The sequence below is a fragment of the Giraffa tippelskirchi genome, chromosome 14 (genome assembly GCF_054371585.1).
Source record: "Giraffa tippelskirchi isolate mGirTip1 chromosome 14, T2T-mGirTip1v1.2.pri, whole genome shotgun sequence".
NCBI lineage: Eukaryota > Metazoa > Chordata > Mammalia > Artiodactyla > Giraffidae > Giraffa > Giraffa tippelskirchi.
The window spans coordinates 10440583-10467626 of NC_137288.1; the positions used below are offsets into that span (position 1 = coordinate 10440583).

General features: G+C 58.6%; 2 protein-coding genes and 1 long non-coding RNA gene across 3 annotated transcripts in view; 1 reads left to right on the forward strand and 2 right to left on the reverse strand.

Annotated features, from left to right (window-relative positions):
• The window catches only part of LOC145534149 (uncharacterized), a 541812-nt gene that overhangs the window by 278041 nt on the left and 236727 nt on the right, over positions 1-27044 (forward strand). Inside the window, exons 31-32 of the long non-coding RNA XR_014074275.1 lie at positions 18100-18211; positions 25744-25855. This is a non-coding gene — a long non-coding RNA (uncharacterized LOC145534149). The remainder of the gene's footprint in view (positions 1-18099; positions 18212-25743; positions 25856-27044) is intronic.
• The window catches only part of LOC145533915 (uncharacterized), an 89930-nt gene that overhangs the window by 61836 nt on the left and 1050 nt on the right, over positions 1-27044 (reverse strand). The window lies entirely within an intron of this gene.
• Positions 20240-22210, reverse strand: LOC145533977 (uncharacterized). The gene is made up of 3 exons (XM_081561334.1): positions 21865-22210; positions 21153-21465; positions 20240-20900 (listed from the first exon to the last, which is right to left on the reverse strand). Exons 1-3 carry the CDS (start codon positions 22099-22101, stop codon positions 20272-20274), a joined length of 1179 nt encoding a protein of 392 aa, XP_081417460.1. The 5' UTR covers positions 22102-22210; the 3' UTR covers positions 20240-20271.

Below are 27044 nucleotides of genomic sequence, written 5' to 3' on the forward strand. Positions count from 1 at the left end.
GTCTTGGGGCCGGAACTGGTGTCTTGGGGCCTCCTCTCAAGCGTCAGTAGAAGTGACAGGCCTCCTCTTGAGGTGCGAAGGTAAGTAGGGATCCCGTCGAGGGGAGGCAAAGCCGCCGGCTCCCCTCTCGAGAAGAGGTGGAGTAGGGGAGGCTTGGTCACTGTCGAGCCGCACCTGGAGACTCGGGGTTCCGCTCGCGTGGGGACACGGGGATCTCGGGGAACCTCTGGGGGCGCCTAGAGGGAGTCCAGCCTCCTTTCCAGGGCGAGAGAGCACTCAGGATGGCTCTGGAGTCGCTGCAGATACAAAGGGCCCCTTCTCGCAGGGAGGGTGGCCCACAGGACGATCTCGTGCTGTGGCGGGAAGCCCTGACTTCTTGGCGGGTTGGCACCGGTATCTGAGGGGACACCTGGTGTCGCCCGCACGGAGTCAAGCCCCGTTCTGAGCCGGGAGATGCCGGGGCATGCTCTCCATGCCCTGCTCAGGAAAAGCGCCTCCTCATACAATGGGTGTGGCATCACGTGGGTTTCTTCGACTTACGGTAGTGGGTTCCTGAGTTACAGCGGGTACCCTGCCCCGTCGCACCTGTTAGCCCAGCGGGGTCGTGGTGCCTCCTTTGGAGCGGCGAGGGGAGGGATCCTCCGTGGGTTTCCCCAGGAGGTGCTGCAGCGCAGCGGGTCCGCGTCAACCATTGAGCTAGGACCAACCTGGTGCCTCTCGAGGTGGGATGGGCATCTCGGGGCATCTCTGGAGTGGCATCAAGGGAGCCGAGGGGACTCAGCCTTTCTCTCGGGTCACAGCAAGGGGAAACCGGGCTTCATCTCGAATGCAGGGTCGAAGGTCCTGCTTTTCCACAAGTCGCAGTGGGAGGCGGGAGATACCTCTCTGGATCCAATGCTAGGCACTTCAGGGAGCATCTCTTGTTGCCTCTGGGAAGTGCCGGCCTCCTTTGCCATTGCCAGGGGCAGCTGGGCTTCCCCTCAAGTCGCTGCAATGCCTTGGGGCCCCATGGGACATTGCGGGCTTCCTTGGGGACCTTTGGTCTTGGGGCCGGAACTGGTGTCTTGGGGCCTCCTCTGGAGAGTCAAGAGAAGTGACAGGCCTCCTCTTGAGGTGCGAAGGAAAGTAGGGATTCCCGTCGAGTGGAGGCAAAGCCGGTGCCCCCCCTCTCGAGAAAAGGTGGCGTAGGGGAGGCGGGGTCGCTGTCGAGCCCTGCCTGGAGACTCGGGGTTCTGCTCGCGTGGGGACACGGGGATCTCGGGGAACCTCTGGGGGCGCCTAGAGGGAGTGCAGCCTCCTTTCCAGGGCGAGAGGGCGCTCAGGATGGCTCTCGATTCGCTGCAGATACAAAGGGCCTCTTCTCGCAGGGATGGGGGCCCAGGGGACGCTCTCCCGCTCTGGCGGGAAGCCCTGCCTTCTTGGGCGGTTCGCGGGTGTATCTCCAGGGACACCTGGTGTCGACCGCACGGAGTCAAGCCCCGTTCTGAACCGGGAGAGGTGCAGGGGCATGCTCTCCATGGCCTGCAAGGGAAAAGCGCCTCCTCACGCGATGGGCGTGGCATCACGTGAGGTCTCTCGACTTGAGGCGGTGGGTTCTCGAGTTGCGAAGGGGCCCTGGCCTGTCGCCCCTGTTAGCCCAGCGGGGTCGTGGTGCCTCCTTTGGAGCGGCGAGGGGATGGAGCCGCCACGGGATTCCCCAGGAGGCGCTGCAGCGCACCGGGTCCACGTCAAGCATTGAGCTAGGACCAACCCGGTGCCTCTCGAGGTGGCATGGGCATCTCGGGGCATCTCTGGAGTGGCATCAAGGGAGCCGAGGGGACTCAGCCTTTCTCTCGGCTCACAGCAAGGGGAAATCGCGCTTCATCTCGAATGCAGGGCCGAAGGTCGTGCTTTTCTGCGAGTCGCAGCGGGAGGCGGGGGTTGCCTCTCTGGATCCGACGGAGGCGCCTCAGGGAGCCTCTCTTGTTGCCTCTTGGAAGTGCCGGCCTCCTTTGCCATTGCCAGGGGCAGCTGGGCTTCCCGTCGATTCGCTGCAATGCAATGGGGCCCCATGTGCCACTGCGGGCTTCCTTGGGGACCTTTGGTCTTGGGGCCGGAACTGGTGTCTTGGGGCCTCCACTCGAGCATCAGGAGAAGTGACAGGCTTCCTCTGGAAGTGCGAAGGACATTTGGGATTTCCGTCGAGGGGAGGCAAAGACGGCGCCCCCCCTCTCGAGAAGAGGTGGCATAGGGGAGGCGGGGTCGCGGACGAGCCCTGCCTGGAGACTCGGGGTTCTGCTGGCGTGGGGACACGGGGATCTCGGGGAACCTCTGGGGGCGCCTAGAGGGAGTGCAGCCTCCTTTCCAGGGCGAGAGGACGCTCAGGATGGCTCTGGATTCGCTGCAGATACAAAGGGCCCCTTCTCACAGGGATGGGGGCCCAGGGGACGCTCTCTCGCTCTGGCGGGAAGCCCTGCCTTCTTGGCCGGTTCGCGGGTGTATCTCCAGGGACACCTGGTGTCGCCCGCACGGAGTCAAGCCTCGTTCTGAGCCGGGAGAGGTGCCGGGGCATGCTCTCCATGGCCTGCAAGGGAAAAGCGCCTCCTCACGCGATGGGCGTGGCATCACGTGAGGTCTCTCGACTTGCGGCGGTGGGTTCTCGAGTTGCGGCGGGGACCCTTGCCCGTCGCCCCGGTTAGCCCAGCGGGGTAGTGGTGCCTCCTTTCGAACGGCGAGGGGAGGTACCCGCCTCGGGTTTTCCCAGGAGGCGGTAGAGCGCACCGGGTCCACTCAAGCATTGAGCTAGGACCCTCGGGGTGCCCCTCGAGGTGGGATGGGCATCTCGGGGCATCTCTGGAGTGGCATCAAGGGAGCCGAGGGGACTCAGCCTTTCTCTCGGGTCACAGCAAGGGGAAACCGGGCTTCATCTCGAATGCAGGGTCGAAGGTCCTGCTTTTCCACAAGTCGCAGCGGGAGGCGGGAGATGCCTCTCTGGATCCAATGCTAGGCACTTCAGGGAGCATCTCTTGTTGCCTCTGGGAAGTGCCGGCCTCCTTTGCCATTGCCAGGGGCAGCTGGGCTTCGCTCGAGTCGCTGCAATGCAACGGGGCCCCATGTATCATTGCGGGCTTCCTTGGGGACCTTTGGTCTTGGGGCCGGGACTGGTGTCTTGGGGCCTCCTCTCCAGCGTCAGTAGAAGTGACAGGCCTCCTCTTGAGGTGCGAAGGTAAGTAGGGATTCCCGTCGAGGGGAGGCAAAGCCGGCGGCTGCCCTCTCGTGAAGAGGTGGCGTAGAGGTGGCGGGGTCGCTGTCGAGCCGCGCCTGGAGACTCGGGGTTCCGCTCGCGTGGGGACACGGGGATTTCGGGGAACCTCTGCGGGCGCCTAGAGGGAGTCCAGCCTCCTTTCCAGGGCGAGAGAGCACTCAGGATGGCTCTGGAGTCGCTGCAGATACAAAGGTCCCCTTCTCGCAGGGAGGGTGGCCCACGGGACACTCTTGCGCTGTGGCGGGAAGCCCTGCCTTATTGGCGGGTTGGCACGGGTATCTCGGGGGACACCTGGTGTCGCCTACACGGAGTCCAGCCCCGTTCTGAGCCGGGAGAGGTGCCGGGGCATGCTCTCAATTCCCTGCACGGGAAAAGCGCCTCCTCATACAATGGGCGGGGCTTCACGTGGGCTTCCTCGACTTATGGTAGTGGGTTCTCGAGTTGCCACAGGTACCCTGGCCCGTCGCTCCTATTAGCCCAGCGGGGTCGTGGTGCCTCCTTTGGAGCGGCGAGGGGAGGGATCCTCCGCGGGTTTCCCCAGGAGATGCTGCAGCGAAGCGGGTCCGCGGCAAGCATTGAGCTAGGACCCTCGGGGTGCCCCTCGAGGTGGGATGGGCATCTCGGGGCATCTCTGGAGTGGCATGAAGGGAGCCGAGGAGACTCAGCCTTTCTCTAGCGTCACCTCAAGGGGAAATCGGGCTTCATCTCGAATGCAGGGTCGAAGGTCGTGCTTTTCCGCGAGTTGCAATGGCAGGCGGGGGTTGCCTATCTGGATCTGATGCGAGGCGCCTCAGGGAGCCTCTCTTGTTGCCTCTGGGAAGTGCCGGACTGCTTTGCCATTGCCAGGGGCAGCTGAGCTTCCCCTCGAGTGGCTGCAATGCAATGGGGCCCCATGTGCCATTGCGGGCTTCCTTGGGGACCTTTGGTCTTGGGGCCGGAACTGATGTCTTGGGGCCTCCTCTCGAGCGTCAGTAGAAGTGACAGGCCTCCTCTTGAAGTGCGAACGTAAGTAGGGATTTCCGTCGAGTGGAGGCAAAGCCGGCGGCCCCCCTCTCGAGAAGAGGTGGCGTAGGGGAGGCGAGGTCGCTGTCGTTCCGCGCCTGGAGACTCGGTGTTCCACTCGCGTGGGGACACGGGGATCTCGGGGAACCTCTTGGGGCGCCTAGAGGGAGTCCAGCCTCCTTTGCAGGGCGTCAGGACACTCAGGATGGCTCTCGAGTCGCTGCAGATACAAAGGGCCCCTTCTCGCAGGGAAGCGGGCCCAGGGGACACTCTCGCGCTCTGGCGGGAAGCCCTGCCTTCTTGGCCGGTTCGCTGGTGTATCTCCCAGGACACCTGGTGTCGCCCGCACGGAGTCAAGCCCCGTTCTGAGCCGGGATATGTGCCGGGGCATGCTCTCCATGGCCTGCAAGGGAAAAGCGCCTCCTCACGCGATGGGCGTGGCATCACGTGGGGTCTCTCAACTTGCGGCGGTGGGTTCTCGAGTTGCGGCGGGGACCCTTGCCCGTCGCCCCTGTTAGCCCAGCGGGGTCGTGGTGCCTCCTTTGGAACGGCGAGGGGAGGTACCCGCCGCGGGTTTTCCCAGGAGGCGGTAGAGCGCACCGGGTCCGCTCCAGCATTGAGCTAAGACCCTCGGGGTGCCCCTCGAGGTGGGATGGGCATCTCGGGGCATCTCTGGAGTGGCATCAAGGGAGCCGAGGGGACTCAGCCTTTCTCTCGGGTCACAGCAAGGGGAAACCGGGCTTCATCTCGAATGCAGGGTCGAAGGTCCTGCTTTTCCACAAGTCGCAGCGGGAGGCGGGAGATACCTCTCTGGATCCAATGCTAGGCACTTCAGGGAGCATCTCTTGTTGCCTCTGGGAAGTGCCGGCCTCCTTTGCCATTGCCAGGGGCAGCTGGGCTTCCCCTCGAGTCGCTGCAATGCCTTGGGGCCCCATGGGACATTGCGGGCTTCCTTGGGGACCTTTGGTCTTGGGGCCGGAACTGGTGTCTTGGGGCCTCCTCTCGAGCGTCAGTAGAAGTGACAGGCCTCCTCTTGAGGTGCGAAGGTGAGTAGGGATTCCCGTCGAGGGGAGGCAAAGCCGGCGGCTGCCCTCTCGAGAAGAGGTGGCGTAGAGGTGGCGGGGTCGCTGTCGAGCCGCGCCTGGAGACTCGGGGTTCCGCTCGCGTGGGGACACGGGGATTTCGGGGAACCTCTGCGGGCGCCTAGAGGGAGTCCAGCCTCCTTTCCAGGGCGAGAGAGCACTCAGGATGGCTCTGGAGTCGCTGCAGATACAAAGGTCCCCTTCTCGCAGGGAGGGTGGCCCACGGGACGCTCTTGCGCTGTGGCGGGAAGCCCTGCCTTATTGGCGGGTTGGCACGGGTATCTCGGGGCACACCTGGTGTCGCCCGCACGGAGTCAAGCCCCATTCTGAGCCGGGAGAGGTGCTGGGGCATGCTCTCCATGCCCTGCAAGGGAAAAGCGCCTCCTCGCGCAATGGGCGTGGCATCACGTGGGTTTTCTCGTCCTGCGGCGGTGGGTTCTCGAGTTGCGAAGGGGCCCTGGCCCGTCGACCCTGTTAGCCCAGCGGGGTCGTGGTGCCTCCTTTGGAGCGGCGAGGGGAGGGAGCCGCCACGAGTTCCCCAGGAGGCGCTGCAGCGCACCGGGTCCACTTCAAGCATTGAGCTAGGACCAACCGGGTGCCTCTCGAGGTGGGATGGGCATCTCGGGGCATCTCTGGAGTGGCATCAAGGGAGCCGACGGGACTCAGCCTTTCTCTCGGCTCACAGCAAGGGGAAATCGGGCTTCATCTCGAATGCAGGGCCGAAGGTCGTGCTTTTCCGCGAGTCGCAGCGGGAGGCGTGGGTTGCCTCTCTGGATCCGACGGAGGCGCCTCAGGGAGCCTCTCTTGTTGCCTCTTGGAAGTGCCGGCCTCCTTTGCCATTGCCAGGGGCAGCTGGGCTTCCCGTCGATTCGCTGCAATGCAATGGGGCCCCATGTGCCACTGCGGGCTTCCTTGGGGACCTTTGGTCTTGGGGCCGGAACTGGTGTCTTGGGGCCTCCACTCGAGCATCAGGAGAAGTGACAGGCTTCCTCTGGAAGTGCGAAGGACATTTGGGATTTCCGTCGAGGGGAGGCAAAGCCGGCGCCCCCCCTCTCGAGAAGAGGTGGCATAGGGGAGGCGGGGTCGCGGTCGAGCCCTGCCTGGAGACTCGGGGTTCTGCTGGCGTGGGGACACGGGGATCTCGGGGAACCTCTGGGGGCGCCTAGAGGGAGTGCAGCCTCCTTTCCAGGGCGAGAGGGCGCTCAGGATGGCTCTCGATTCGCTGCAGATACAAAGGGCCCCTTCTCGCAGGGATGGGGGCCCAGGGGACGCTCTCTCGCTCTGGCGGGAAGCCCTGCCTTCTTGGCCGGTTCGCGGGTGTATCTCCAGGGACACCTGGTGTCGCCCGCACGGAGTCAAGCCCCGTTCTGAGCCGGGAGAGGTGCAGGGGCATGCTCTCCATGGCCTGCAAGGGAAAAGCGCCTCCTCACGCGATGGGCGTGGCATCACGTGGGGTCTCTCGACTTGCGGCGGTGGGTTCTCGAGTTGCGGCGGGGACCCTTGCCCGTCGCCCCTGTTAGCCCAGCGGGGTCGTGGTGCCTCGTTTGGAACGGCAAGGGGAGGTACCCGCCGCGGGTTTTCCCAGGAGGCGGTAGAGCGCACCGGGTCCGCTCCAGCATTGAGCTAAGACCCTCGGGGTGCCCCTCGAGGTGGGATGGGCATCTCGGGGCATCTCTGGAGTGGCATCAAGGGAGCCGAGGGGACTCAGCCTTTCTCTCGGGTCACAGCAAGGGGAAACCGGGCTTCATCTCGAATGCAGGGTCGAAGGTCCTGCTTTTCCACAAGTCGCAGCGGGAGGCGGGAGATGCCTCTCTGGATCCAATGCTAGGCACTTCAGGGAGCATCTCTTGTTGCCTCTGGGAAGTGCCGGCCTCCTTTGCCATTGCCAGGGGCAGCTGGGCTTCCCCGCGAGTCGCTGCAATGCCTTGGGGCCCCATGTGACATTGCGGGCTTCCTTGGGGACCTTTGGTCTTGGGGCCGGAACTGGTGTCTTGGGGCCTCCTCTGGAGAGTCAAGAGAAGTGACAGGCCTCCTCTTGAGGTGCGAAGGAAAGTAGGGATTCCCGTCGAGTGGAGGCAAAGCCGGCGGCCCCCCTCTCGAGAAGAGTTGGCGTAGGGGGGCGGGGGCGCTGTCGAGCCGCGCCTGGCGACTCGGGGTTCCGCTCGCGTGGGGTCACGGGGATCTCGGGCAACCTCTGGGGGCGCCTAGAGGGAGTCCAGCCTCCTTTCCAGGGCCAGAGAGCACTCAGGATGGCAATCGAGTCGCTGCAGATACAAAGGGCAGCGTCTCGCATGGAGGGGGGCCCAGGGGATGCTCTCGCGCTGTAGCGGGAAGCCCTGCCTTCTTGGCGGGTTGGCACGGGTATCTCGGGTCACACCTGGTGTCGCCCGCACGGAGTCAAGCCCCATTCTGAGCCGGGAGAGGTGCTGGGGCATGCTCTCCATGCCCTGCAAGGGAAAAGCGCCTCCTCGCGCAATGGGCGTGGCATCACGTGGGTTTTCTCGTCCTGCGGCGGTGGGCTCTCGAGTTGCGACGGGGCCCTGGCCTGTCGCCCCTGTTAGCCCAGCGGGGTCGTGGTGCCTCCTTTGGAGCGGCGAGGGGAGGGAGCCGCCACGGGATTCCCCAGGAGGCGCTGCTGCGCACCGGGTCCGCGTCAAGCATTGAGCTAGGACCAACCGGGTGCCTCTCGAGGTGGGATGGGCATCTCGGGGCATCTCTGGAGTGGCATCAAGGGAGCCGAGGGGACTCAGCCTTTCTCTCGGCTCACAGCCAGGGGAAATCGGGCTTCATCTCGAATGCAGGGTCGAAGGTCGTGCTTTTCAGCGAGTCGCAGCGGGAGGCAGGGGTTGCCTCTCTGGATCCGACGGAGGCGCCTCAGGGAGCCTCTCTTGTTGCCTCTTGGAAGTGCTGGCCTCCTTTGCCATTGCCAGGGGCAGCTGGGCTTCCCGTCGATTCGCTGCAATGCAATGGGGCCCCATGTGCCACTGCGGGCTTCCTTGGGGACCTTTGGTCTTGGGGCCGGAACTGGTGTCTTGGGGCCTCCACTCGAGCATCAGGAGAAGTGACAGGCTTCCTCTTGAAGTGCGAAGGAAATTAGGGATTTCCGTCGAGGGGAGGCAAAGCCGGCGCCCCCCCTCTCGAGAAGAGGTGGCATAGGGGAGGCGGGGTCGCTGTCGAGCCCTGCCTGGAGACTCGGGGTTCTGCTCGCGTGGGGACACAGGGATCTCGGGGAACCTCTGGGGGCGCCTAGAGGGAGTCCAGCCTCCTTTCCAGGGCGAGAGGTCGCTCAGGATGGCTCTCGAGTCGCTTCAGACACAAAGCCCCTTCTCGCAGGGAGGGGGGCCCACGGGACGCTCTCGCGGTGTGGCGGAAAGCCCTGCCTTCCTGGCGGGTGGGCTCGGGTATCTCGGGGGACACCTGGTGTCGCCCTCACGGAGTCAAGGTCCGTTGTGAGCCGGGAGAGGGGCCGGAGCATGCTCTCCATGCCCTGCAGGGGAAAAGGGACTCGTCACGCTATGGGCGTGGCATCACGTGGGTTTCCTCGACTTACGGCGGTGGGTTCTTGAGTTGCAGCGTGTACCCTGGCCCGTCGCTCCTTTTAGCCCAGCGGGGTCGTGGTGCCTTCTTTGGAGCGGCGAGGGGAGGGATCCTCCGCGGGTTTCCCCAGAAGGTGTTGGAGCGCAGCACGTCCGCGGCAAGCATTGAGCTAGGACCCTCGGGGTGCCCCTCTAGGTGGGATGCGCATCTCGGGGCATCTCTGGAGTGGCAACAAGGGAGCCGAGGGGACTCAGACTTTCTCTTGGGTCACAGCAAGGGGAAATCGGGCTTCATCTCGAATGCAGGGTGGAAGGTCGTGATTTTCTGCCAGTCGCAGCGGGAGGCGGCGGTTGCCTCTCTGGATCCGACGCAGGCGCCTCAGGGAGCCTCTCTTGTTGCCTCTTGGAAGTGCCGGCCTCCTTTGCCATTGCCAGGGGCAGCTGGGCTTCCCGTCGATTCGCTGCAATGCAATGGGGCCCCATGTGCCACTGCGGGCTTCCTTGGGGACCTTTGGTCTTGGGGCCGGAACTGGTGTCTTGGGGCCTCCTCTAGAGCATCAGTAGAAGTGACAGGCCTCCTCTTGAGGTGCGAAGGTAAGTAGGGATTCCCGTCGAGTGGAGGCAAAGCCGGCGGCCCCCCTCTCGAGAAGAGGTGGTGTAGGGGGGGCGGGGTCGCTGTCGATCCGCGCCTGGAGACTCGGGGTTCCGCTCGCGTGGGGACACGGGGTTCTCAGGGAGCCTCTGGGGCCGCCTAGAGGGAGTGGTGCCTCCTTTCCAGTGCCAGAGGGAACTCAGGATGCCTCTCGAGGCACTGCAGGTGCAAAGGCCCCGTTTCGCATTGAGGGGGGCATCCCGTGCATGCTCTCGTGTTGTCGCGGAAGCCCTGCCTTTTTGCAGGGTGACATGGGTATGTCGGGGTAACCTGGCATCTCCCGCAACGAGGCAAGCCCCGGTCCGAGCCGGGAGACGTGCCGGGGCTTTGTTCTCCACGCCCTGCATGGGAAAAGGGCCTCGTCTCGCCTTGGGCTTGGATTCAGGTGGGTTTACTTAACGTGCGGCAGGGGGCTCTCGAGTGGTGGCGGGTACCCCTGCCAGTCTCCCCCATTAGGCCATCGCGGTTGTGGCACCTCCTTTCAAGCGGCGATGGGAGGGAGCAACCTCGGGATCCCTCAAGAGCCACTGCAGCGCAAAGTCCTCGTCAAGCGTTGAGGCAGGACCCTCGGGGTGCCCCTCGAGGTGGGATGGGGCATCTCGGAGCATCTCTGGAGTGGCATCAAGGGGGTGGAGGGGATGCAGCCTTTCTTGCAGCTCACTGCAAAGGGAAATGAGTCTTCATCTCGTGTGGAGAGTCGAAGCTTGTGCTTTTCCGTGATTTGCAGCAGGAAGCTGGCTCTGCCTCCGGCGTTCCTGTGGGGGGGTGGCGGGGTCGCGTCAGGGAGCCTCTCATCTAGCCTCTGCGAAGTGCAGGCCTCCTTTGGCATTGCCAGGGGGCAGCTGGGCTTCCCCTGGCATATCTGCAAGGGAATTGGACTCGTTTCCCGAGGGGGGTTCCTCGGGGACCTTTCGTCTTGCGGCCGGAACCGGCCTCTTGGGGCCTCTTTTCGAAGCTCAGGAGAGGTAACAGGCCCGCTCTGGGGTTACGAGGGAATGTAGGGATTCCGGTTGAGTCAGGTAGGGGATTCGACCCCTCTTTCAAGAGGAGGGGTCGAGGGCGACGTGGGGCCCCTCCTGAGCTGCGTCTGCAGGCTCAGGGTTCCGCTCGCGTGGGGACACGGGGATCTTGGGGAGCCTCTGTGGCCGCCTAGAGGGAGTGCAGCCTCCTTTCAAGTGCCAGAGGGAACTCAGGATGGCTCTCGAGGCACTGCAGGTGCAAAGGGCCCCGTCTCGCGTTGAGAGGGGCATCCCTTGCACACTCTCGGGTTGTGGCAGGAAGCCCTGCCTTCTTTGCAGGGTGGCACGTGTATCTCCCAGGGTCTCCCGCAACGAGTCAAGCCCCGGTCCTAGCCGGGAGACGTGCCGGGGCTTTGCTCTCCACGCCCTGCATGGGAAAAGAGCCTCATCTCGCCATGGGCCTGGATTCAGTTGGGTTTTCTCAATGAGCGGCAGGGGGCTCTCGAGTGGTGGCGGGTACCCCTGCCAGTCTCCCCCGTTAGCCCAGCACGGTCGTGGCACCTCCTTTCGAGCGGCGATGGGAGGGGGCATCCTCGGGATCCCTCAAGAGCCACTGCAGCGCACAGGTCCTCGTCAAGCAGGACCCTCGGGGTGTCCCTTGATTTGGGATGGGCATCTCGGGGCATCTCTGGAGTGGAATAAAGGGAGTCGAGGGGACTCAGCCTTTCTCTCGGGTCACAGCAAGGGGAAATCGGGTTTCATCCTGAATGCGGCGTCAAAGGTCTTCTTTTCCCCCAGTCGCAGCAAGAAGCCGTGGTGCCTCTCTGGATCCGATGCGAGGTGCCTCAGGGAGCCTCTTGTTGCCTCTGGGAAGTCTCAGCCTCCTTTACCGTTGCCAAGGGTAGCCGGGCTTCCCCTCGAGTCGCTGCAAGAGAATTGGACTCGTTTGCCGACGGGGGGTTCCTCAGTGACCTTTCGTCTTGTGGCCATAACCGGTCTCACGTGATCCGTAATATCAGTCAGGGTTATGTGTCTGTGCCACGAGTCTAGATCACATGTCTGGCCCACGTGACCCAGAACATGTGTCAGGGTCACGTGTCTGGGCCACGTGACCTGGAATGTGAACCTAGGTCACGTGTCTAGGACACGTATCTGGTGACGTGTCTTGGCCACGTGCCCAGGAAGATGAGTCAGGGACACATGTCTAGGCCACGTGTCTGTGTCACTTGTCTAGGACACGTGTCTTATCCCGTGTCTGGGCCACGTGACCTGGAATATGAGCCTTGATCACGTGTCTAGGCCACTTTTTTTGGTTACGTTGCGCCACGTGACCCGGAATTTGAATCTGGGTCACGTGTCTGGGCCACGTGACCAGGAATATGAGTTTGGGTCACGTGTCTGGGCCACATGACCTGGAATATGAGTCTGGGTCACATGTCTGGGCCTTGTGGCCCAAAATATGAGTCTTAGTTACTTGTCTGGGACAGGTGATCAGGAATATGAGTCTGGGTCACGTGTCTATGTCACATTTTCGGGTCACGTGTCTGGACCACATGACCAAGAATAGGAGTCTGGGTCACGTGTCTTGGCCACATGACCCGTAATGAGTCTGGGTCACATGCCTGGGCCACGTGACCTGGAATATGAGACAGGGTCTCGTGTCTGCACCACGTGACATGGAATATGAGACTGGGTCTTGTGTCTGGGCTACGTGACCTAGAACATGAGTCTGGGTAACGAGTCTGGGCCATGTGGCCTGGAACATGAATCTGTGTCACGTATCTGGGCCACGTGATCCAGAATATCAGTCAGGTCATGCGTCTAGGCCACGAGTGTAGGTCACATGTCTGGGCCACGTGGCACGGAATATGAGTCTGGGTCACGTATCTGGGCCACGTGACTTGGAATTTGAGTCAGGGACACCTGTCTAGGCCACCTTTCTGCATCACATGTCTCTGCCACGTGACCCGGAATATGAGGCTCGATCACGTGTCTGGGGCACGTGACCCGGAATACGAGTCTGGGTCACAAGTCTAGGCCACATGTCTGGGCCAAGCGACCTGGAATATGCGTCAGGGTCACGTGTCCAGGCCGCATGTCTGCGTCATGTGTCTGGGCCAGTTGACCCGAAATAAGATTCAGGGCCACGTGTCTGGGCCACATGACCCAGAATATGAGTCGGGGTCACGTGTCTGGGTCACGTGACCAGGAATATGAGTCAGGGTCACGTGTCCAGGCCACACGTCTGGGTCACGTGTCTAGGACACGTGTCTTGTCCCGTGTCTGGGCCATGTGACCCGAATATGAGTCTGGGTCACGTATCTGTGCCACATGATCCGGAATATGAGTCTGGGTCACGTGTCTAGGCCACTTGTTTGGATTACGTGTCTGCAACACCTGACCCGGAATATGAGTCTGGATCATGTGTCTGGGCCACGTAATCTGGAATATGATTCTGGGTCACATGTCTAGGCCACTATTTTGGGTCACTTGTCTGGGCCATGTGACCCAGAATATGGGTCTGGGTAATGTGTTTGCGCCACCTGACCAGGAATATGAGTCTGGGTCAAGTGTCTTGGCCACGTGTCTGGGTCACGTGTCTGGGCCACGTGACCCGAAATATGAGTCTGGGTTACCTGTCTGGGACAGGTGATCAGGAATATGAGTCTTGGTCACGTGTCTATGTCACTTTTTTGGGTCACATGTCTGGACCACATGACCTGGAATATGAGTCTGGGTCACGTGCGCCACATGACCAGGAATATGAGTCTGGGTCACGTGTCTGTTCCCGTGATCCAGAATATGAGTCTGGGTTAAGAGTCTAGGCCTCATTTTGGGGTCACGTGTCTGGGCCACGTGACCCGGAATATGAATCTGGGTCACGAGTCTAGGCCACGTGACCTGGAATATGAGTCTTGGCCACGTGTCTGGGCCACGTGACCAGGAATATGAGTCAGGGTCACGTGTCTTGGCCATGTGACTGGGAATATGAGTCTGGGTTATGTTTCTGGGCCATGTGATCCAGAATATGAGTCTGGGTTAAATCTCTGGGCCATGTGATCCAGAAAATAAGTCTGGGTCACGTGTCTAGGCCACTTTTTTTGGTCACGGGTCTCAGCCACGTCACCTGTAATATGAGTCTGGGTCACGTGTCTGGGCCACGTCACCGGGAATATGAGTCTGAGACATGTGTCTCAGACCCGTGACCCGGAATATGAGTTTGCGTCACGTGTCTGGGTCACGTGATCAGGAATGTAAGTCAGGCTCACGTGTCTCTGCCATGGGTCTTGGCCACGTGACCCGGAATAAGAGTCATGGTCACGTCTCTGGGCCACGTGACCCGGAATATGAGTTGCGGTCAAGTGTCTGGGCCATGTGACCTTGAATTTGAGTCTGGGTTATCAGTCTAGGCCACTTTAGGGGTCACCTGTCTGGGCCTCGTGACCTGGAATATGAGTTGGGGTCATGTGTCTCGGCCACGTTACCTGCAAAATGAATCTGTGTCACGTGTCTGGGCCATGTGACCAGGAATATGAGTTAGGAACACGTGTCTAGGCTACGTGTCTGGGTCACGTCTCTGGGCCACGTGACGAGGAATATGAGTCAGGATCACGTGTCTGGGCCACGTGACCTGGAATAGGAGTCAGGGCCACGTGACCCGGAATAGGAGTCGCAGTCACGTGTCTGGGCAACGTGACCTTGAATTTGAGTCTGGGTTATGAGTCTACGTCACTTTGGGGTCACGGGTCTGGGCCACGTGACCTTGAATATGAGTCAGGGTCACGTGTCTGGACCACGTGACCTTGAATATGAGTCTGGGATACGAGTCTAGACAACTTTTTGGGGTCACGGGACTGGGCCCCGTGACCCAGAATATTAGTCGCGGTCACGTGTCTGGGCAACGTGACCTTGAATATGAGTCAGGGTCACGTGTCTGGGCCACGTGATGAGGAATATGAGTCAAGGCCACGTGTCTGGGCCACGTGACCTTGAATATGAGTCTGGGATACGAGCCTAGACAACTTTTTGGGTCACGTGTCTGGGCCACGTGACCCGGAATATGAGTCTGGGTCAAGTGTCTGGGACACGTGACCAGGAATATGAGTCAGGGTTGCGAGTCTGGGCCACGTGATCGTGAATATGAGTCTGGGTTATGAGTCTACGCCAATTTTGGTGTCACGTGTCTGGGCCACGTGACTTCGAATATGAGTGTGGGTCACGTGTCTGGGCCACGTGACCTAGAATATGAGTCTTGGATACGAGTCTGGACAACTTATTTAGGTCATGCGACTGGGCCACGTGACCCGGAATATGAGTCACGGTCACGTGTCGGGGCCACGTGACCTGGAATATGAGTTGCGGTCAAGTGTCTGGGCCACGTGACGAGGAATATGAGTCAGGATCACTTGTCTGGGCCACGTGACCTGGCATATGAGTCTGGGACACGTGTCGGGGCCACGTGACCCGGAATATGAGTCGAGGTCAAGTGTCTCTGCCACGTGACACGGAATATGAGTCGGGGTCACGTGTCTGGGACACGTGACCTGGATTATGAGTCAGGGTCACGTGTCTGGGACACGTGAACATCAATATGACGCTAGGTTATGAGTCTACGCCACTTTTGGTGTCACGTGTCTGGGGCACGTGACCTGGAATATGAGTCAGGGTCAAGGGTCTGGGCCACGTGACCGGGAATATGAGTCAGGGTCACGTGTCTGGGCCACGTGACCTTGAATATGAGTCTGGGATACGAGTCTAGACAACTTTTTGGGGTCACGTGACTGGGCCCCGTGACCCGGAATATGAGTCGCGGTCACGAGTCTGGGCCACGTGACGAGGAATATGAGTCAAGGCCACGTGTCTGGGCCACGTGACCTTGAATATGAGTCTGGGATACGAGCCTAAACAACTTTTTGGGTCACGTGTCTGGGCCACGTGACCCGGAATATGAGTCTGGGTCAAGTGTCTGGGACACGTGACCAGGAATATGAGTCAGGGTTGCGAGTCTGGGCCACGTGATCGTGAATATGAGTCTGGGTTATGAGTCTACGCCAATTTTGGTGTCACGTGTCTGGGCCACGTGACTTCGAATATGAGTGTGGGTCACGTGTCTGGGCCACGTGACCTAGAATATGAGTCTTGGATACGAGTCTGGACAACTTATTTAGGTCACGCGACTGGGCCACGTGACCCGGAATATGAGTCACGGTCACGTGTCGGGGCCACGTGACCCGGAATATGAGTCGAGGTCAAGTGTCTCTGCCACGTGACACGGAATATGAGTAGGGGTCACGTGTCTGGGACACGTGACCTGGATTATGAGTCAGGGTCACGTGTCTGGGACACGTGAACTTTAATATGACGCTAGGTTATGAGTCTACGCCACTTTTGGTGTCACGTGTCTGGGGCACGTGACCTGGAATATGAGTCAGGGTCAAGTGTCTGGGCCACGTGACCGGGAATATGAGTCAGGGTCACGTATCTGGGCCACGTGACCTTGAATATGAGACTGGGATACGAGTCTAGACAACTTTTTGGGGTCACGTGACTGGGCACCGTGACCCCGAATATGAGTCGCGGTCACGTGTCTGGGCCATGTGACCTTGAATATGAGTCAGGGTCACGTGTCTGGGCCACGTGACGAGGTATATGAGTCAAGGCCACGTGTCTGGGCCACGTGACCTTGAATATGAGTCTGGGATACGAGTCTAGACACCTTTTTGGGGTCACGTGTCTGGGCCACGAGACCCGGAATATGAGTCGCAGTCACGTGTCTGGGCCACGTGTCCTTGAATATGAGTCAGGGCCACGTGTCTGGGTCACGTGACGAGGAATATGAGTCAGGGTCACGTGTCTGCGCCACGTGACCAAGAATATGAGTCAGGGACACGTGTCTGGGACACGTGAACTTTAATATGACTCTAGGTTATGAGTCTACGCCACTTTTGGTGTCACGTGTCTGGGGCACGTGACCTGGAATATGAGTCAGGGTCACGTGTCTGGGCCACATGATCTTGAATATGAGTCTGGGATACGAGTCTAGACAACTTTTTCTGTCACGTGTCTGGGCCATGTGACCCATAATATGAGTCCAGGTAACGTGTCTGCGCTACGTGACCTTGAATTTGAGTCTGAGTTATGAGTCTAGGCCACTTTAGGGGTCACCGGTCTGGGCCACATGACCTGGAATATCAGTCTGCATCACATGTCTGGGCCACGTGACCAGGAATATGAGTCTGGGTCACGTGTCTGGGCCACGTGACTTTCAGTGTGAGTCTGGGATAGAAGTCTAGGCAAATCTTTGTGGTCACGTGTCTTGGCCAGCTGACCCGGAATATGAGTGGGGGGTCATATATCTGGGCCACGTGGCCAGGTATATGGGTCAGGGTAACGTGTTTGTGACATATGACCTTGAATTTGAGTCTGGGTTATCAGTTAGGCCACTGTATGGGTCCCCTGTCTCGGCCACGGGACTGCCTTTTAGTTTTGTGTGTGAAGACTCAAAGCACGTGTCCGGTTTCTGCTCATTGTTCTTCGAGATTTGTGACAAGTTTTCATGGAAAGTTTGTCTAGGGATAACTGGAAGTGAACTCGGTGTAAGGTGTCAAGTCTCCAATTCCATTCCTGTCATCCCCTGCAGTTTCCAATTCCCTGTTCCTGAGTGGTTTTAGAGACCTTGTGGGGAGTTTGGTTGCATTGGAGTTTGCATTTCCACCTTGATTCGATTCACACTGTTCTGCCCTCAGGGACACTGTCAAGGGGGAGTGAGGAGCAGCCTGCACTTCCAGCAGTGACCACACGGTGGGGCGAGTGCTGCTCTCCCCTCAGGGAGCCCCAGGCCACAGGCATCCCAGTGAGGAGCCAGCTCTGTGCTCAGCTGAAAGGAGTTAGTCTCTCAGGAGCCTCTGAGCCCTTGCCTTTGGATCACCCAGGGTGGGCACTTACTGGGACAGAAAAAATTGCCCTGAATTCCATGGACGGAAGAGCCTGGCTGTGTAGAGTTCGTGAGTTGCCGCGAATCAGACACAACTGAGGACACAAAAATTCTATAGATTAAAACACTTTTTGGGGGTGGGGGGGAGTGAAAGGGGGGGATGTGGGTTTTTTTGTCTTATATAATAGCCAAGGGAAATCTAGTTTAAACCTAAATTCACATAGACGGGAAAGGTATAGCTCTCCGTCACCCTATTAAAAAAAAAAAAAACTACTAAACTTTTCTGAAAGTTTATTTAGTAGCTTCCTTGAGCAGTTCATTGTGAAGCATTTTTTTTTTTTTCTGTGACATTGGCCTCATTAAAAAGCACGGTTTGCCTTTACTGGATAATTCTGTTCATTGGTTTCTTAGGGAACCTTGGTAATATTTGAGTTTCCTGGGGAGTATGGTCACATGACCTGGCCCTGGCCAATCGGTGCGTTCCACCTCCCTGGCCACTGTGATTGGCTCCGGGCTGGGGCAGTGCCCAATCGGGGCCCAGGGCCGGGCCTCCCGTTGGAAGCCAGGGGAAGACGAGCTGTCGTCCTGCTGGGGTAGGGGAAGGGGTGGGGCCGGGGGAGGTCAGGCTCCAGCAGTGGGAGGGGCGTGAGGCCCGCCTGCGGCAGTTGGTGACCTTCCTGCTCCCCTCAGGGCAGAGCCGCCGGCCTGAGAATGAGGGCGCTGCTGAGCCCAGGGCCTGGGATGGCCCTTTGCTGCTGTGGTCCCAGAGCTCCACCCGAGACCTGAGGGAAGCCGTCTGCCCGTGAGTCCTCTCCCGCTTGTCTGTCAGCTTGTTTGAACCATGCTGGGTTTTCTGCCCAGCTGGCTAAGGGGAGTCCCTGGAAATGCAAGGGTGTGGGTTTTGGCAGACTTCAGGGAAGACATGCCAGATGAGCCTGGGAGACTCCAGCTTAATCTGGATTCAGGAGATATCTCTTCGGGCCAGCTAGTAATTGTAGGATAAGCCTAATGAGTCTTCACAGGATGAAGAGAGTAACGTGCCAAGGTAGCAATCGATGTCCTCATTCGAGAGGATGAAGCTGTTGCTCAGAGAAGGGGGGAACTTGGCCACAGCAAGGAGGTGTGCACCCAGACAGAACCCCCAGATCCGGCCATTGGAGCTCAGGGAGGCCACTGGTGTGGCTTGTCCCTGTGGCAGGGGCCGAGGCACGCAGCCCACCCTGATTCCTGCGGGGGCCTGACTTGGGAAGTGCCATCTGGTAGCTTTGAGACTCACCAAACCAAATTGCACTGGAGAGAGGAGGGACACCTTCCTTCATCCACCCCCCACCCCCGCCGGATTCCCACATACCCTGACCCCTTTCTCCCGATTTCGGAGCCATTTCCAGAGTCCCGCTCATATGACCTCATTCGAAGTGCACTGTGGACGAGCTGCCATCTGCAGCTACTACCACAGCGGCCAAGGGCTTTAGCTCCCGAGTACCTCCCTTCCTTTGGAACTTGGGGGCCCTCTACTCCCCACTTGCACACCACAGACATTTGCTGAGGATTGTGGGGACCCTCACTCAGTTTGCAGTACGTTGTAGCCATCCCTGTCCTCTCTATACCTCCCTTGAAACTCAGCTTGTGAGCTCCTTTGGAGCAGCGTGGCCCACCTGGCTGCAACGGAAGAGACACAGCTGACAGTGAAACAACAGCTTAGATCTGAGACCCGGAAAGCTCTGTCAGAAGGGACCTCCCTCTTCACACCGTAGAGGCTGTAGGAGGCGCCAGGCTTTCGAACCAGTGCTGGGGCCAAAATGACTCCACAGCTGTTTTCCTTCCTGGGGAGGGTTCTGGCTCGAGTGGGAATGGCTCAAGTCTCCTAAGGTTCTGCAAGCCCACTGTGTGCAGATTCACGGTACACAGAGAGGAGAAGGTGGAGTCCTGCCCTGTAGGTGGTCACAGCTCACGGATGAGCCAGGCAGGCAGGCAGGCAGGCAGGGCATGAGAACACCTGAGCTGCCTTCATGAGTGAATGGTGTGGGGGCAGAGGAAGAGAAGCCGGTCTGCTCCCTCGTGTGGTGCCCCGGGCAGGTTGTCCCCAGAGGAAACCCTTACGACGGTGAGGACTATCACTGCTGTTTCCCAAGGGGTTCCGTAGGTGCGTGTCTTCCCCGGAGCGGTCAGGCCGTCTCTCAAGTACACGGGCCATGGGCATTGCCTCTCCTTGGAACTTCCCATGTGTTTCTCTTTTTTATGGAACAGTGATTTTCTAGAGGGGTTCTGGGCCACAAGGATGTTGGGTCATTTTCTAGCCTTCTGTCATGAAGAACGCTTTCCTGGGTGTTGGGGTGGTTTGTTGTTCCAGCTCCCTTTCTTGGCTTCTTTTGGGAGCTGGTGCAACAAGACGAGCTCAGCCTCTGCCTTCTGGCTGAGATGTCACCCTTGACACAGCAATGCCTGCCTGGAGATAATGATGGCAGTTGCCAAAAGGGCTTCGTTTGGCACATGGTATCTTGAAAGGACGTACACCGTCCTTTCAGATATCAAAGGCTAGTTCAAATGACATACAAATGAGAACTCTCCAATGGAGTCTTACAGTAGTTGGAGAGTCCAAAAAACACTCCTTCAGTCATTTCACTGGGAGTCATTGATTGGGGACACCAAGAATATAGGAAGGAATGCACAAAGAAAGGATGAAATTGTGTTCAGGATCGGGGGAAGGGATGAACAGGGCGTGCTTGCCTTGAATCCAGGCTTTGTTGGGGGGTGGGGCATAAAGATCAAACGGGTCTGAAACTACAAAGTGGTGATGGTAACACAGTATCACCAGAGTTACACAACAGTGTTCCCAAATTGCAACAATGATGAAAAAGTTTACTAATCCCAACTTAACCAACAAAAGTACAGGAAACCATACAAAAAATAAAACATCACCAGAAAGGTGGAAACAAAGCAACTGCAAAGCAGTTCAGGGGAAAGGAACTCCATGTCCCCTGGGGGCAGACCGAGTTGCCAGCGTCCACGGTGAGCAGACGGCGATGGAGGCTGCAGAGCCGACCGCTCCCCTGGACGTGGTGTTTCCGGCAAGGGCTCTGGGTGTCTGTCCAGAGCGGGGGCTCGTTCTCCCTGCAGGGGTGGGTGAGTCATCGTGGGCGTCTGGGTGTTGCGCGGGAGCCAGGGCAGGCTCTCCCTGCCGAGGCGGTGACTCCTCCTCTGCCTCGGGTTCTCCTGCCAGAGCCCGAGCAGGTAGAGGTGCACGTGGAGGTGGAGGTTCTGGCTGAGGGGGTGGGACATCAGTGCCTGGGGCTGGGGGTCCTGCAGGCATGGAGATCCGATCTGCCCGGTGTGCTGGCCAGTACCCAGCTGGCCTGGTGTCTCTGCGAGGGCAAGTCTCGGTTCTCCATCTGCCCTCGGTGGATCCCTGGGTCCTGCACCTGGAGCCAGCACCTCTGTAGGGACAGGTCTGGGAAGCGGAGCCTGGTTCCAGTTGGAGGCCAGTGCTAGAGCTGGGGGAGAAGCAAAGTTTGCCCACAGGCCAGCCTTGGCATGTGCGTCTCCCGGGACAGAAAGCTTCCAAGAGATTCCCAAAGAATACCCAGCGTCGGATGTCTTTTGGGACTGAAGTGTGCAAGATGGGGGGCGGGGGGTGTGAGGCCAGCGCTTGCTGCAGGCCCAGCAGCAGCTTTCGGGGACTCGTCCCTGTGTAGCTCAGCACCCCCTCCCCACACACTCCCGTGCACCAGCCCCAGCGTCCTCACCTCTGTGCTCTGGCGTGCTGGGCTCCAGGTCCTCCTGCTGCCTCAGAGGCCGGGGTTCTCGGGACTCTGGGTCGGAGCCGGGTGTGCTGAGCTCCGTGGCAGCCTCAGACTGGGCCGCCGGGTGTATCCTGGGCGGTGTCTCGGCAGCAGGCCTTCCCCGCCTCCGCTTCTCCCCCGGTGGGGCTGATGCCTCCGTGGGCACGCTCACCTGGAGCCTGCACTGGGCCTCACGGGCGGGGGGGTGGTGCTCCGACCCCTCCCTCCGGGAGGTGGATGGGGTGTCCCCGTCCTCGGCCTCATCACGTGGGAAGCTCTGCAACGACAGTGACCGTCAGCCAGCCATGCTAGGAGTTTTCCGAGCTGGGCCTGGGCAGTGGAGCCGCTGCTTCTGCCTGCTCGAACTTCTCTTCCCAGAAGGGTCAGAGACGTGTGTCTGCTCAGATCCCCACCCGGGAGGAAAGAGACCCACCTGAGGGTGTGAGGTCCGCCTGGGCGGCCGCCGCTGCCCGCACTCTCCCCATCCCGCCCAGCCTGCTCTCCCCTGGGGTGTGGACACAACTTGTCCGCAGGCTTCTGACCCCACATCCGCCTGGGCTTCCTTGAGGGAGACACACCCCAAGAAACCCGCATCCACACACACAGGCAAAGGACCCGCTGTTTCCGGGTGGCATGGGAGAGGCGGCCTGGTCCGTCCTGGGGCTCCCCGTGTTACCTTTCTGTTTCTCCGGGCAAAGGGCCAGAGGCCTCTCGGGGGTGTCCTGAGCCAACGTCGACAGGGTGCCCGCGCACACTGCCTGTGAGCACTCCTGAGGCCCCGGCCTCTGGGCAGGGGCAAACAGCAGAACATCCTGGCAGCCAGTGAACTGGCTGGGGGCTCCTCTCCGCTCTGGAGGCCTGGATACCCGGGCTGCGGGTTCTGTTGGGTTCTGTTGCCGGCAGGTGACATCATCTCCTGGGGTTCGTGCTGAGGTCCCTTCCCCAAAACTTCCCAAGGGAATCTCTGGGTTTCTGACTGCTCGACCACCCCCCTTAGGCCATGTGCAGGCACAGTGACACCCACACAGCCCAGCCCACAGCCCTGGGGAGGCCTGGGTTCAGCCAGGGCCTGAGCTCCGAGGACCCCACTGCTCTCAGACCAGGCTCCTTCTTCTCATAAGTGGTGTGGCCCTGGACAAGCATATGCCCCTCAGGGTTGCCCCAGTCTCTCCATCTGCAGAGTGGTGGTCATTCTCCCATCTGCTTCCTAGGTCTGTCGGCCTACGAGCAGCTCCATGCCTTTCCACCTGGGGCCGATATCACGTGGAGCTTGTGCGCTGAGACTTCAGAAAGAAAGATTCCATCCAGGGCTGACACAGCACAGAATGGGGCAGAACGAGGCCTGGATGCGCCGTGGTACCCAGGAAAAGGCACTCCCCCTCCTGACTGTTTTGAGACCCCGCATCCAAGTTGGAGGACCGAAAGGAAGACTCGAAGGTCTCCCTCTCTTATAGAAAAGAGTAGCCAAATTTCTGCTCCTCTGTTTCCATTGAGATTCTGTTCAAGTGTCCCAGCTCGGCTTCTGCGGGTGGCTGAGCTTCTAATGGCTCCCTGCGTTCTTGTCTTTTCCTCTCCAAACCTTCCGTCCTTTTCCCCCTTCTGGGGTGGAAGGGCGCTGTCATTGCTTCTACCTTCGAGGCAGATTGAGGAAAAGTCTGGACCGTCGACTCCTTTCCTCTCTTTGGTTCCGTGTCTCTCTCTGGCTGTGTCCCTCTCTTTTCCTTTCTCAATTGCGTCTGTGTCTTCCTCTTTCTCTCTCGTGTGTGGATGGATGGATGCTAGGGATGCACATGTATATGATTAGATGAGGGTTATGTTTTAGGGATAGGTTAGAGGGAGAGAAAGGCTTTAGGTCGGAGTTGGTCATGGGGGAAGGGTCAAGGGTGGTGGTGGTGTTGTTTCTTGGAATCTGAGTGCTGTGCATTCTTCGTCTCTTTCCATATGAACCCCTTCTCAGATACACCACTTGCAAGGAGTCTCTCATGTTCTGTTTCCTATCTTTTGCATTTGTGAATGCTTAGCTTCTCTGTTGTGAAGAGGTTCCATTGGATGGAAACCCATGGGTGTACTTCGTGTACCTCTTTGCCTTACTTGAAGAGACCCATTTCGACCTCCGCCCAGCAAATGGCAAGGAGACTCTGATGTTAAGGAGCCTTTGACCTACGCTTCTTTCTAGCTATCTCATGACATCAGTCTTTAGGGTGAGGTTTTCCCCCTATATTGAGGTGGTATGAGATCAAAACCAATAGCGTTCTTCAGATGTAGCTGTCTGGTTTTCCCATGGACATTGATTGAAGAGGCTTTCTTGTTCCCATTTGGATATTCTCCCCTTCTGTGTCAGAGATGAGTTGACCATGGATGCTGGGGTTTGTTTCTGGACCCTCCACTTTATTCCATCGATCTGGATCTGTGTGTGTTGTTGTATTCCCAATAGCATACTGTCCTGCTGCTGCTGCTGCGGCTAAGTCACTTCAGTCGTGTCTGACTCTGCGTGACCCCATGGCCTGCAGCCTGCCAGGCTCCTCCGTCCAGGACATTTTCCAGGCAAGAGTACTGGAGTGGGTCGCCATTGCCTTCTCCGATACTCTCCTGAGGATCCTAGTTTGGTCGTCTAATTTCCTTTCACACAACCTTGGATGTCCGTATCGGGGCTTTTTCGTCGGGTTGTATTGACAGTTTAGGCTCTTTTCTGTCTCCGTACCCCTTTTGCAATTCTTTGTTCGGTGCGAAAATGCATTGGCATTTTGGGAGGAATAGCATCGAAGCTGTGGATTGCCTTGTGGGGCTGTGACATCATTTTCCCAATAGCAATTGTTTCAAGCCCTGAGCACAGCTTCTCTTTCCAGTGATTGGTGTGGGCTTGATCTTCCTTCTTCCATCTCTCGCCGTTTTGTGAGAACAGGTCCATCCTTCCCTTCTGGGTTAGATGGACTGGTGGGTATCACTTCAGTGAATGGCATTGTCAGTAGGGGTGATAATTCCCTTCTCATTGGAAGACTTTGCTGTGAGTATTAGAAATGCGAGTGACTTCTCTTCCCCTTCCTCCCTGTCCATCTCTCAGAGCCACCGGGAAACAGAGGCCTCATCCACGGTCACACAGGCCTGAGGGGGTGCAACTAGACTGTTGTTTCTTCAGGCCCTCAGTGCTGGACATCATCCGGGATACTCTGTGTGTGTCTTCCTCAGTCTGGTGTCCCTTCAGACCTTTCCCTAGTTTTCACAGGCTTGTTGTGTTGGTGTTCTTTGTCTGTTTGGAGACACATCCTTGATAAGCTTTGTGTTTCCACTCATTCGTCTCGCGACGTATGACCTGTCTTTTGCTTTTGTCATGAGGTCTTTCCCACAGTAGATATCTTTGATTTTGCAAAGTCCACTGTATTGTCTGGGGTTTTTTTTTGTGGACTGCCTTTTAGTTCTGTGTGTGAAGACTCAAAGCACGTGTCCGGTTTCTGCTCATTGTTCTTCGAGATTTGTGACAAGTTTTCATGGAAAGTTTGTCTAGGGATAACTGGAAGTGAACTCGGTGTAAGGTGTCAAGTCTCCATCTCCATTCCTGTCATCCCCTGCAGTTTCCAATTCCCTGTTCCTGAGTGGTTTTAGAGACCTTGTGGGGAGTTTGGTTGCATTGGAGTTTGCATTTCCACCTTGATTCGATTCACACTGTTCTGCCCTCAGGGACACTGTCAAGGGGGAGTGAGGAGCAGCCTGCACTTCCAGCAGTGACCACACGGTGGGGCGAGTGCTGCTCTCCCCTCAGGGAGCCCCAGGCCACAGGCATTCCAGTGAGGAGCCAGCTCTGTGCTCAGCTGAAAGGAGTTAGTCTCTCAGGAGCCTCTGAGCCCTTGCCTTTGGATCACCCAGGGTGGGCATTTACTGGGACAGAAAAAAATGCCCTGAATTCCATGGACGGAAGAGCCTGGCTGTGTAGAGTTCGTGAGTTGCCGCCAATCAGACACAACTGAGGACACAAAAATTCTATAGGTTAAAACACTTTTTGGGGGTGGGGGGGAGTGAAAGGGGGGGATGTGGGTTTTTTTGTCTTATATAATAGCCAAGGGAAATCTAGTTTAAACCTTAATCCACATAGACGGGAAAGGTATAGCTCTCCGTCACCCTATTAAAAAAAAAAAAAAAACTACTAAACTTTTCTCAAAGTTTATTTAGTAGCTTCCTTGAGCAGTTCATTTTGAAGCATTTTTTTCTTTTTCTGTGACATTGGCCCCATTAAAAAGCACGGTTTGCCTTTACTGGATAATTCTGTTCATTGGTTTCTTAGGGAACCTTGGTAATATTTGAGTTTCCTGGGGAGTATGGTCACATGACCTGGCCCTGGCCAATCGGTGCGTTCCACCTCCCTGGCCACTGTGATTGGCTCCGGGCTGGGGCAGTGCCCAATCGGGGCCCAGGGCCGGGCCTCCCGTTGGAAGCCAGAGGAAGACGAGCTGTCGTCCTGCTGGGGTAGGGGGAGGGGTGGGGCCGGGGGAGGTCAGGCTCCAGCAGTGGGAGGGGCGTGAGGTCCGCCTGCGGCAGTTGGTGACCTTCCTGCTCCGCTCAGGGCAGAGCCGCCGGCCTCAGAATGAGGGCGCTGCTGAGCCCAGGGCCTGGGATGGCCCGTTGCTGCTGTGGTCCCAGAGCTCCACCCGAGACCTGAGGGAAGCCGTCTGCCCGTGAGTCCTCTCCCGCTCGTCTATCAGCTTGTTTGAACCATGCTGGGTTTTCTGCCCAGCTGGCTAAGGGGAGTCCCTGGAAATGCAAGGGTGTGGGTTTTGGCAGACTTCAGGGAAGACATGCCAGATGAGCCTGGGAGACTCCAGCTTAATCTGGATTCAGGAGATATCTCTTCGGGCCAGCTAGTAATTGTAGGATAAGCCTAATGAGTCTTCACAGGATGAAGAGAGTAACGTGCCAAGGTAGCAATCGATGTCCTCCTTCGAGAGGATGAAGCTGGTGCTCAGAGAAGGGGGGAACTTGGCCACAGCAAGGAGGTGTGCACCCAGACAGAACCCCCAGATCCGGCCGTTGGAGCTCAGGGCGGCCACTGGTGTGGCTTGTCCCTGTGGCAGGGGCCGAGGCACGCAGCCCACCCTGATTCCTGCGGGGGCCTGACTTGGGAAGTGCCATCTGGTAGCTTTGAGACTCACCAAACCAAATTGCACTGGAGAGAGGAGGGACACCTTCCTTCATCCACCCCCCACCCCTGCCGGATTCCCACATACCCTGACCCCTTTCTCCCGATTTCGGAGCCATTTCCAGAGTCCCGCTCATATGACCTCATTCGAAGTGCACTGTGGACGAGCTGCCATCTGCAGCTACTACCACAGCAGCCAAGGGCTTTAGCTCCCGAGTACCTCCCTTCCTTTGGAACTTGGGGGCCCTCTACTCCCCACTTGCACACCACAGAACTTTGCTGAGGATTATGGGGACCCTCACTCAGTTTGCAGCACGTTGTAGCCATCCCTGTCCTCTCTATACCTCCCTTGAAACTCAGCTTGTGAGCTCCTTTGGAGCAGCATGGCCCACCTGGCTGCAACGGAAGAGACACAGCTGCCAGTGAAACAACAGCTTAGATCTGAGACCCGGAAAGCTCTGTCAGAAGGGACCTCCCTCTTCACACCGTAGAGGCTGTAGGAGCCGCCAGGCTTTCGAACCAGTGCTGGGGCCAAAATGACTCCACAGCTGTTTTCCTTCCTGGGGAGGGTTCTGGCTCGAGTGGGAATGGCTCAAGTCTCCTAAGGTTCTGCAAGCCCACTGTGTGCAGATTCACGGTACACAGAGAGGAGAAGTTGGAGTCCTGCCCTGGAGGTGGTCAGAGCTCACGGATGAGCCAGGCAGGCAGGCAGGCAGGGCATGAGAACA

Bases quoted from the DNA above. Each gene is read 5' to 3' on its own strand.
- LOC145533977 (XM_081561334.1), bottom strand. From the start codon at position 22,101: ATGATGTCACCTGCCGGCAACAGAACCCAACAGAACCCGCAGCCCGGG. The intron at 21,466-21,864 runs GTAACACGGGGA...CTGTCGTTGCAG, and splicing joins TTGCCCGGAGAAACAGAAAG to AGCTTCCCACGTGATGAGGC. The intron at 20,901-21,152 runs GTGAGGACGCTG...CTTCTCCCCCAG, and splicing joins CAGCACGCCAGAGCACAGAG to CTCTAGCACTGGCCTCCAAC.